Raw genomic sequence first — 12,001 nt, 5'->3', positions numbered from 1 at the left:
CATACAACTCACAATTAAGTAGAGGAAAAAAGTAGAATAGGAAGGAAGGAAGCTCAATTCATCTAAGAAAAGCCAAGGAAAGAGGGAAAAAACAAAACACAACAGAGAAACAACAAAATTGAGCACAAAATATAATGGAAGAAAAATGAAACATATCAGTATTCATAACAGCATTAATAACAAAAAAATTTAAAGAATAAAAATAAATATACTGTACTAGGCATGCTAACCAAAAGAAAGCTATATTAATATACAACAAATCAGACCTCAAAGCAAAGAAACATTACTAGAAAAAAATGTACCTATTTAATAATAAAAGATTCAATTTTCTAGGTAGACAGAACATTTTAATATATATGCATCTAAGAATGAAACCTTCAAAACACTGACAGTACTACAGGGGGAAAATTTTAAATCCATGATCAATGCAGAGATTTTCAACATCTTCCAGTAATTAAGATCAAGCAGTCAAATGAGCAAGGATAAAAAGACTTTAATAAAATATAACAAGCTTGATTGAGATAATAGAGAAATCATGTATGTTATTTTCAAGCATTCAGGGAATATTCAGAAAAACAAATAACATAAAATATCAAGAAACACAAAGATTCTAGAGTGTTCCTCATTCCCTGATGCATAAATCAAGCTAAATATTCTTATAATTAAAAACATCCACTTACTAGTGTAAAAGGATACTTCTAAATAATTCATAACAGAAATCAGAAAACACAGAAATCTAATAATGAAAAAGTATATATCAGAAGACACACCTACAAAAATAGAAAGTCATGAAAAAGTATTCATGCTTACATAGGAAAGAAAAAAAAGTCTGAAAATAAACCTCTACCTATAAAAATATAGAACTGCCTAAAGTAGAAAGAAGAAAATAATAAACCATGTAATAACATGAAATAATGAGGTAGAAAACAAAGATTCAGGGAGAGGACCAATAAAGCCAAAAGTTTCTAGGAAAAAAACAATAAAAGTGACAAAATTCAGGAAAAGGAAAAATAAAATCAGAATCTCTGAATATGAAGGCCTGGCATCAAGTATATTGTAGACTCAACTAGGAAGCTTTTATTTTGGTACCAGAGTTGAGAAACTATCACTTATCATTTTTCTTAGTAATTTTATATCATATGAAAATTATAAACTATCAAATTTCTACATAATTTCTCCTTTAATAAATATTTATTGAGTTGATGGGGCTACCATGATAAATACATGTGATTCTTACTTTCATGGGGTTAAAGTCCAAAAGATAAAATATTAAGCAAAGAGACTTCATGCTCCCAAAGCAAGGGGCACGGGTTCAGTCTCGGATAAGGGAACTAAGATCCCACATGACATGCAGTGCTGTCAAAAAAAAAAATAACACCCAAAGAATTAACAAACTAATTTCATCACTGTTTAACATAGGAAATTTAAAGCTACTGTCCAAAAACAGAAAGGCTTAAGAATACTACTGAGTGGCACAATAATAAAGATAGCTATGACAAATAAATCATATCACCTGCAAATCCTAAAATATTTACTTTTTGACTCTTTAAGAAAAAGACTGTCCCAGAATTATGTATGTTAATAGAGCAAAGGAGAAATATATGTCACTATATCTCAATTTTTTTTTAATTTTTATTTTTATTTTATTTTACTTTACAATACTGTATTGGTTTTGCCATACATTGACATGAATCCACCATGGGTGTACATGAGTTCCCAATCCTGAACCGCCCTCCCACCTCCCACCCCATATCATCTCTCTGGATCATCCCCGTGCACCAGCCCCAAGCATCCTGTATCGAACATAGACTGGCGATTCATTTCTTACATGATAGTATACATGTTTCAGTGTCATTCTCCCAAATCGTCCCACCCTCTCCCTCTCCCTCAGAGTCCAAAAGTCCATTCTATACATCTGTGTCTCTTTTGCTATCTCACATACAGGGTTATCATTACCATCTTTCTAAATTCCATATATATGTGTTAGTATACTGTATTGGTGTTTTTCTTTCTGGCTTACCTCACTCTGTATAAGCGGTTCCAGTTTCATCCATCTCATTAGAACTGATTCAAATGTATTCTTTTTAATGGCTGAGTAATACTCCATTGTATATATGTACCACAGCTTTCTTATCCATTCATCTGCTGATGGACATCTAGGTTGTTTCCATGTCCTGGCTATTATAAACAGTGCTGCAATGAACATTGGGGTACATGTGTCTCTTTCAATTCTGGTTTCCTCAGTGTGTATGCCCAGCAGTGGGATTGCTGGGTCATAAGGCAGTTCTATTTGCAATTTTTTAAGGAATCTCCACACTGTTCTCCATAGTGGCGTACTAGTTTGCATTCCCACCAGCAGTGTAAGAGGGTTCCCTTTTCTCCACACCCTCTCCAGCATTTATTGCTTGTAGACTTTTGGATCGCAGCCATTCTGACTGGTGTGAAATGGGACCTCATTGTGGTCTTGATTTGCATTTCTCTGATAACGAGTGACGTTGAGGATCTTTTCATGTGTTTGTTAGCCATCCGTATATCTTCTTTGGACAAATGTCTATTTAGTTCTTTGGCCCATTTTTTGATTGGGTCATTTATTTTTCTGGAATTGAGCTGCATAAGTTGCTTGTATATTTTTGAGATTAGTTGTTTGTCAGTTGCTTCATTTGCTATTATTTTCTCCCATTCAGAAGGCTGTCTTTTCACCTTGCTTATAGTTTCCTTTGTTGTGCAGAAGCTTTTAATTTTAATTAGATCCCATTTGTTTATTTTTGCTTTTATTTCCAGTATTCTGGGAGGTGGATCATAGAGGATCCTGCTGTGATTTATATCAGAGAGTGTTTTGCCTATGTTCTCTTCTATGAGTTTTATAGTTTCTGGTCTTACATTTAGATCTTTAATCCATTTTGAGTTTATTTTTGTGTGTGGTGTTAGAAAGTAATCTAGTTTCATTCTTTTACAAGTGGTTGACCAGTTTTCCCAACACCACAGTCATCAAGACAGTATGGTACTGGCACAAAGACAGAAATACAGATCAATGGAACAAAATAGGAAACCCAGAGATAAATCCACACACCTATGGACGCCTTATCTTTGACAAAGAAGGCAAGAATATACAATGGAGTAAAGACAATCTCTTTAACAAGGTGCTGGGAAAACTGGTCAACTACAGTAAGGTAATTTATATAACATATTATTTATCATCACCTGCAAGCTCATGATAACAATGGAGTTATTGCAAGAGGTCTAAACTTACTGGCATGCTTTAAACTCACAGATATTCTAGGTAACATATTTGTCATTATTTATGACCTTGCTTAAGCAAGCAACTAAAGTTAATTCAATTAAAGTAATGCTCTGGCTTGGTGTCCTCCAACTGCATGATTCTTTAACTCCCATTCCTCTCTTTCTAAAATCTGTAACATAAAACTTCAGATTAAAGCTCTGATTTGATCAGGAGAAAAAAAAGACATTCCCACACATTAATACAAACAAGGATTCCAGAAGACTCACGCATTTCTATGAACAGCTGCCTCTTCTCTGCCATGGTCTTCCGCTTGTTCCCACTTTCCTCAATCATCCTAAAGAAAAGAAGGATACAATAAACAACTGTGTAAACAAACATGTAATTTGACAGTTCCACCAAGTGCTTATCAGTCTGTTTTGGAGAGGTACAGGAAACCAAGCCATATACACACACATTAAAAGGATACCGATAAAAGTAAAGTGGAAGCCCAAGGAAGAAAAAGACAAACTGTTGTCCCCTTATTTGACAGCTTCTAAAATATTATAAAGTCAATACTTAAATGAGCTCATACACTTGCTTCCTGTGCAGACAATATGGGGCCCTGTCGTATTTTTAACTTTATTTTCTCTACAGAGTCCTGGATTAGTCGAAACAATTTCCCCATATTCCTACTGTTTTACATAGATAAACATGTCATTAAAAACATTTTAGATAATAATTATAATGAAAGGCTATAATAATAAACACATTAAGATAACTAGCTTATACATAAAAGATATAAATAAAATCTTTTATTTTTATATTAAAAAGTACTGAAAGAGGAATTCATGCACAAATTCAAAGAACTCCTAAACATAAGTTTTTAACCACATGACTTACGCTATGCCAGTCACTTTGTTTAAAAATAAAACTCTTTCCATGCATTATCTCATTTAATTCTCCCAACAATTCTGAGTGTTGGCATTATTATTATCCCATTTTATAGATTAGAAAACAGATGTTTAGAAAAGAACACTAACTTGCTCAAAGACACAGAATGCACAAGCAATAGAGCAAAATTGCAACCCTTTCATTAAACTTCTTTCACAACTTTTGTTTCTAAATACATTTCAAATCTCTGTGCTTAAAAGAGAACACAATAGCCCACTGCATGGACCTTACTGATGTAAAATTTGTGACAATTTCAGCTAAACTCTGCCTTACTCTATGAAGTAAAAAATATCTACAAATAACATATGCTAAATAATTCCCTAAGCAGATTAAACTACTGTAGATCATGGAGTTATTTACATAACATTCTCAAATGTGTAGAATCATAAATTAAATGATGACTACACAAATTACATATCCATTAAAGCAAAGTGCCTACTGAAAGTTTAGTTATAGCCTAAAGAAAATTTAAAATGTAAATATATTCCTTAACATTCTGCAATTAATATTTTGATCATTAAAACTATCCCATTCCTAAATCACTGTAATGTTACCAAATAGTAAGTGATGGTTACTTAACAATTTGCCCCCAAGAGGAAACAGTTTTAAACAGAAGGAAAGTAAGCTGAAGAAAAAGCAACCAGAAACAGCAAAAAAAAAATCTAATGAAATCTAAGTAGCCTGTAATTATAAAGAAAAAGGGTATTCAAAAACCTCCTCCCTCCTATCCAAAAACTTGGTCTCTCACTGTGTATTACAAAGTTTAAATGCTAAACACAAATTAAAATAGAGAATCATAATATCCTTTATAAAATATATAATTTATTAAATTTCTTCTACTTTGTTCTTTAAATCAATTTTTCTCAAAGTAGAATCTAAGAATTCCGGGAGATCCCTAAATTTTTCAGGACAATTCTCTAAATTTTATCTTTATTTCCAGATTAATCTTTAAAAAATTAATAAAAACATATTGTACTGCCAATGCCACTTCAGAGCCCACAAATACATGTATGAATACAGTAGCACTGGAAGCAAGAGGTCATGTAAAGCAGGGATAATTAAACTAGAGAAACTATACTACCCAGGACCAGATCTGACCTGTCACCTGTTTTTGCAAATAAAGTTTTATTGGAACACAACCACACCTATTCATTTATCTATTCTCTATGGATGTTCTCATACTACAAAGGCTGAGTTGAGTGTTTTCAACAAAAAGCATCTGGCACGCAAAGTCTAAAATCTTTACTATCTGATGCTTTAAGAAAAAGTATGCCAATCCAACCTAAAGCAACAGTAATTAATACTGCATTACTACAAATGACTGGCTCAGTTCGGTTAGCATGTTCCCATGTCAAACTGACAACAATCATCCCACATTCCACAAGGGTTTGAGTTTCACTTCCATTATCGGAAGTTTATCCTTGGCAACTGCCTTATTAATTACTCTAAGATTCATTCTTCATTGCTGTATCCATTTAAAATTTTGGTCAGTCAGTCAGTTCAGTCGCTCAGTCGTGTCTGACTCTTTGTGACCCCATGAATCACAGCACGCCAGGCCTCCCTGTCCATCACCAACTCCCGGAGTCCACCCAAACTCTTGTCCATGGAGTCGGTGATGCCATCCAGCCATCTCATCCTCTGCCGTCCCCTTCTCCTCCTGCCCTCAATCCCTCACAGCATCAGAGTCTTTTCCAATGAGTCAACTCTTCGCATGAGGTGGCCAAAGTATTGGAGTTTCAGCTTTAGTGTCAGTCCTTCCAAGGAATGCCAAATTGCCCTCCAAAATGCTGTGTCAGTACACTTTTACTAATAATCTTCCCCCAGGAAGTTTTAGATATTACTAAGGTAGTCAGCACAAACTGACATTGTGCATTTGTGCACAGTCATGTCCGACTCTTTGCAATTCAATGGACTGTAGCCTACCAGGCTCCTCTGTCCGTGGAATTTCCCAGGCAACAATACTGGAGCAGGTTGTCATTTCCTTCTCCAGAGGATCTTCCTGACCCAGTGATCAAACCTGTATCTCCAGCATTGGCAGGTGATTTTTTTTTTTTTTTTTACCACTGAGCCACCTGGGAAGCCCTTACTCTCCCATCAAATTATACACCTGCACGGAATGTGTGCTGGAGTTATTTGAGGTTGGTGAAAGTAAATATCACCAGGTGGACTGGAAAAGAATACAACAGAATCCAAAATACCACCAAACAGCTGGTGAGTTTATCCTTTTTTCCCTCTTGAGCCCCTGGCTTGAACTCAACAAGCACAAACCCCTGAACCTAGCACACAGAGGAATCTGGGAAAAATCCTCTAGCTACAGCTTAAAGAGAAGAAAGAAGTCTAAAGCCCATCCAGAGAGAATGGGAGAGACTTCCCAGCACTTTTTTCCTCTCTCTTCTTTTTCTTCATTTTCTCCCACTCCAGCCAAGCAGTGGCAGTAGCCAAGCAGTGGCAGTATCAATAAAAGCAGCTACCCTGGGAAACTACAAGAGTCAAAAATTTGAAGAAAAATGTATCATCTAATCAGATGGCCTAATCAAAACCCCAGCATAATTTTTTGTAAATATAGACAGTTCTAAATTTTATATGGAGAGCCTAAAGGTACAGACCAGATAAGAAATTTTGGAAAGGAAGAATAACGTTAGAGGCATGTACTATTCAATTTTAAGAATTACTAAAAAACTACAGTAATCAAGACAGCATGATATTGACAAAGGGACAAGTACACAGATCAACGAAATAGAACAGAGTCTGGATACAGAGGCACACAAATATGGCCACTTGATTTTTCTTTTAAGATGCAAAAGAAATTCAATGAAGAAAGGACAGTCTGGGTGTCAGAAAAACTGGTTATGCTTATGTCAAAAAGATGAACCTTGACCTATACCTCACACCATAAATAAAAATTAGTTCAAAATGGAAGACAGACATAAATGTAAAAGTGTAAAAGAAGAAACCATGAGAGAAAATCTTCATGGTCTGAAGTATCACTCTAAAAGCACAAAGAACAAAAGAAAATTATAATAATAAACTAGATATCACCAAAATTAAATACTTCTGTTCTATTAAAGAAACCAATAAGAAAACAAAAGGTACACCCTGGGAGAAAAATATCTGCAAATCACAGGTCTGACACAAGACCTATATCCAGAAGAATGTATTTTTAGAAAAACTCTCAAAACCAGCCAACATGGAAGAAAAGCTTGTTATTCAACAGAAGCCCCAATACTGACCTTATTTGTTAACTTAGCAGGTGCAGTGGAACCTGCTGATATTCTGCCTTTATTGCATTACCCATACTACTACTCTGATGCATAACTTATCAGCTTCCGGTTGCCAGCATTTGCATTTCTTTATTTGAGGCTTTTTCTGGCCACTGAAGGCTTTGACATCTGCAGTGCAGTCCGGAAGTACCAGGGGATTAACATCCCTGGACAGCAGTCCTCCCACTGATGGAAGTTAATATATAAATAATCCAGCTTCTTTACCTATCAGAGGGAATAACTCTGAGGCCATGTGTTCCACTGACTTCCTGAGCTCCCCTTTGGAATTAACTTTGCTCACCCATGGCAACTTATATGAAATACCTTATTAACTACTTTCTCTTCTCTGTCTCACTTCTCCACTCTTTCACCAGTATTCTCTAGGATCTAAAAAATAATTTTTAAAAAAAAAATTGCACTTGAGTCCTTACAGAGCATTTTCTTCTAGGGTAATCCAAAATAAGACAGATTTGATCCTGTAAAACAGACCTCTGAGATGAATTCTGTAAGTGGATCACTCACCAAACAGACGACAAGGATCCCTGTGCTAGGATTAAGTGGCTTGGTGAGAACCCCTGGTGTGCTGCTGCATGGATAGTACTAAGACTCTTGATGTGGTGAAACTAGTAAGGGATACACTTAGAAGATGACTGGCTTATGCAATAACTCACATTTGAGAGAGATAGGAGCACCAGGAATTTTAAAGACAACTAAATGGTTGAGCTTTTGTTAAGAAGGACTGATGCACAGAAGAAAGAAAATATCAAGACTTAAATCAGTCAAGTACCAGCTCAGAGCAAGCTATGACAGCCAGATGATCTCCATGGCAGCATTTTCTCAGGAACCCTCAGCTCCCACAACTTGAGAGCAGACTGTGCTAAAAATCAGGCTCAAATTCAAATTACGAAGGTAGGCAACTTAAAGAAGATTGAATTCACAGTCCAGCCAAGATTCTCCTGAACACTCTGGGGCAGAAGTGGCTCTCCTGCTCTTGCTCCAGGGGCTGTTTCCTCGGCCTAAAGCCCACGCAAAGGCCTCATCTCAGATGCATGCCTCAAAAGATGCGGACCCACCTCAAAATCTGTCCCTACCTTCCTCCCTGTTTCCAGGCTAGTAACCAGGGTCCAGCCTCATTCACATCAACAGAATTGGAAGGGGCTGGCCCCACTTTGGATAGAAAAGTGAGGATTCATCGAAACAGCTGCTGGACCTGACAATATGCACCAACAGGAACTGGAAGAACATACCTGGAATTGACGAGTGTTCAACCTGAGCCAAGTGTAAGACAAGACAAAGTCTGCTGACATGGCAATACTTGGCCCGTGACCCAGGATTTAATGTTCTATAAAGGACACCTGGCACCAGTCCTAACATGCTGTAGGCTAGCTCATGTAAGTCGGCGTGGGGGTTTTGATGGCCCAAAGTAAATGAGCCAAAGATGTGGGAACTGCATGGCAGGGTATTAAGGAAAGAGTTTATAGGGTGCTCTCATTTTCCATATCTCCTAATCTTTATTGAATCCTTCTATACTGACTGATAGGATCTGCTTTTCTTTATTTCTCTTTGTTTTTGTTTTAATAGAGAAACCAGGCTCTCTCTGACCTCTAAAGTCTATTTCCTATTCTGCATGACAGGCCTGAAATACTATAAAATACTATAAGTTTACCCCTTCCTAGAAACAGGAGAAGGCAATGGCAACCCAGTCCAGTACTCTTGCCTGGAAAATCCCATGGACGGAGGAGCCTGGTAGGCTGCAGTCCATGGGGTCGCAGGAGTCGGACATGACTGAGCAACTTCACTTTCACTTTTCACTTTCATGCGCTGGAGAAGGGAATGGCAACCCACTCCAGTGTTCTTGCCTGGAGAATCCCAGGGATGGCGAAGCCTGGTGGGCTGCCGTCTATGGGGTCGCACAGAGTCGGACACGACTGAAGCGACTTAGCAGCAGCAGCAGAAACAGTCTTAATGATTGATGTAGTTGGTATACACATACCCTACCTACCTTGCATCTGTGCATGTGAAAGTCACTCAGTCGTGTCCAACTCTTTGTGATCCCATGGACTGTAGCCCACCAGGTTCCTCTGTTCATGGGGATTCTCCAGGCAAGAATACTGGTATGGGTCCATGCCCTCCTCCAGGGGATCTTCCCAACCCAGGGATCGAACCCAGGTCTCCCACACTGCGGGCGGATTCTTAACTAACTGAGCCACCAGGGAAGCCCTTTAAGGAGTATAACTCTGAGGACATGTGTTATATGAGCTCCTAGAGCTCACTGGTGGGAATAAGCTTCAGTTATCCACAGCAGGAACTTGTTTTATAACAAAGCCTTTATTTGCTAACTTCCCTTCCCTATTCACTTCCTCGTCCCCTACAAGTATCTGCAAGGATAACGTAAAACAAAATCTCATACTTGCACTCAAATCCTTGTCTAAGAGTCAGCTTTTTGTGGAACTCAAAGTAAAATATTAAAGATATTCCATTTCAATCAATCTTATAGTTCAGATTTCATAAAATGCAAATGTATGGGGTACACAAAAATTAAGATGACTATAAATGACTTCCCTCAGCCTTGAGGTGATTCCATTCCAGGGCTCCATGGATACTGATATCTCTATCTTTGTAATTACAATTTTAAGAGTCCACGCCTGACAAAGATCTAATCCTCCTACCAAGCCTGATCATATGCCCTTGTCCTCCTGATACAACTTTAAAGATCAGCACTTTGTTGCTGCTGTTCAGTCTGTAAGTCATGTCCCACTCTTTTGCAATCCCATGGACTATAGCCAGTCAGGCTCCTCTGTCCATGGAATTTCCCAGGCAAGAATACTGGAGTGGGTTGCCATTTCCTTCTCCAGCGGATTTTCCTAACCCAGGGATTGAACCCATGTCTTCTGCATTAGCAGACAGATTCTTTACTGCTGAGCCACCAGGGAAGCCCAATCCGATTACCAAACCCGATTATGTGTCCTTGTCTTCCTGATACGACTTTAAAGATAAACACTTGCGTGAATATAAACACATCTCTCTTCTTCCTTCCACTCGGACTCCTGGCACTTTGCCTTTTCTGAGCCTCATAATCTAGAAGTAACCAACACCTCCTTATCATCCACTTCACATACTAACCTTGATTTCAAACACTGCCATTTCCTTCCTCATAATCATGCTCATATCCACCCTTTTTTCCCATTTCAACTGCCAAAATCTTTGTCCACATGAATGCACAAATAAAATTCGATGACGCCATGATCTCAGGACTCTGCAACCCCTTCTTCCTGTAGTTCATCCTGTGAATATGCAGAGAAATCCACTAGATACATTTGTGCACACGTGCGTGCTCTTCGGCAGATCCTAATCACTCGACTTAGGAACTTCATTCCACCCGAAAAAATCAGAACACAAAGTGAAATAAGCCAGAGAAAAATAAATACTATACAATCTCACTCATATGTGTAATCTATAAGGAGTCAAACTTGTCATAGAAGCAGAGTAGATTAGTAGTTCCAAGGGGCTGGAGAGTTGGGAAAATGGGGAGATACAAAGGATTCAAACTTTCACTTAAAAGATGAGTTGGGGGTCAAATGCACAGGTTGGTGACTACAGTTGATACTGCCCTATTGCATGTTTGAAATTTGCTAAGAGTGTATATCTCAAACCACCACCATACACACACAAGGCAGAAGGAGCTAATTAACTTCACTGTGGTAATCACTGCACAATGTATACATTTATCAAATTATGTTGTACACTTTAAATATACAACTTTGTCTATTATACCTCAATAAAGCTGGGAAAAAACCTGAACAATATATTTGAGCACCTTTCCATGTCACTGAATACTCTTCAAACCATAATTTTTAATGAGAGAATGGAATTTATCACAATCATTCATCTGCGCCTTGACTGTTGATAATATTTCCAACTATCTACTATTATGAACAGTGCAATAATAAACATCTTAGAAGCAAATTTTAAAACAAAAGAAGAACCATAGTACAGCTTTAGTCTACAAACGAGAGAAGACTAGAGCCTAGCTGTGAGAATATAAGCAAAGTTTCTTCAATCTGAAAAGAGCTGAAATTGTTAAATTCCTAGAAAAGGTTATTTAATGACCTAAGCCCAAGGCCAAACTGAATAAACGAGTTTTTAGATATAACACCAAAAGCATTATCCATGAAAGGAAAAATCGGATCTTATTAAAATTAATTGTTCTGTAAAAGATACTGTTAACAGAATGAAAAGAGCCAGAGTGAAAGATTTTCAAAACATATACCTGATGGAGAACTTGTATTCAGATTATGAAAAGGACTCTTAAAATTCAACAGTAAGCAAACAGCCCAACTTAAAAATAATCAGAAGATGTGAACAGATATCTTATCAAAGAAGTTAAACAGATGGTAAGCATATGAAAAGAGGTTCAGCATCATCTGTCATTAGGAAATTACAAAGTAAAACAACAATGAGATACCACTAAACACTAGTGTGTGTGTGTGTGTGTGTGTGTGTGCGCGCGCGCACGCGCACGCGTTAGTAGCTCAGTCATGTCTGACTCTTTGTGACCCCATGAACTGTA

At 37.5% G+C, this 12,001-nt stretch overlaps 1 protein-coding gene across 14 annotated transcripts in view; it reads right to left on the bottom strand.

Moving 5' to 3' along the window:
- DTNB (dystrobrevin beta) overlaps positions 1-12,001 on the bottom strand; it is a 238,612-nt gene that overhangs the window by 206,967 nt on the left and 19,644 nt on the right. For all 14 annotated transcript variants that reach the window (XM_040224496.1, XM_040224497.1, XM_040224500.1 and 11 more), the window contains exon 2: positions 3,508-3,575. In XM_040224496.1, coding sequence (XP_040080430.1) covers positions 3,508-3,574 — 67 coding nt within the window. In that variant the 5' untranslated portion in view covers position 3,575. The remainder of the gene's footprint in view (positions 1-3,507; positions 3,576-12,001) is intronic.

The sequence above is a fragment of the Oryx dammah genome, unplaced genomic scaffold (assembly GCF_014754425.2).
Source record: "Oryx dammah isolate SB20612 unplaced genomic scaffold, SCBI_Odam_1.1 HiC_scaffold_25, whole genome shotgun sequence".
NCBI lineage: Eukaryota > Metazoa > Chordata > Mammalia > Artiodactyla > Bovidae > Oryx > Oryx dammah.
This window is presented reverse-complemented; position numbering and strand designations above follow the sequence as displayed.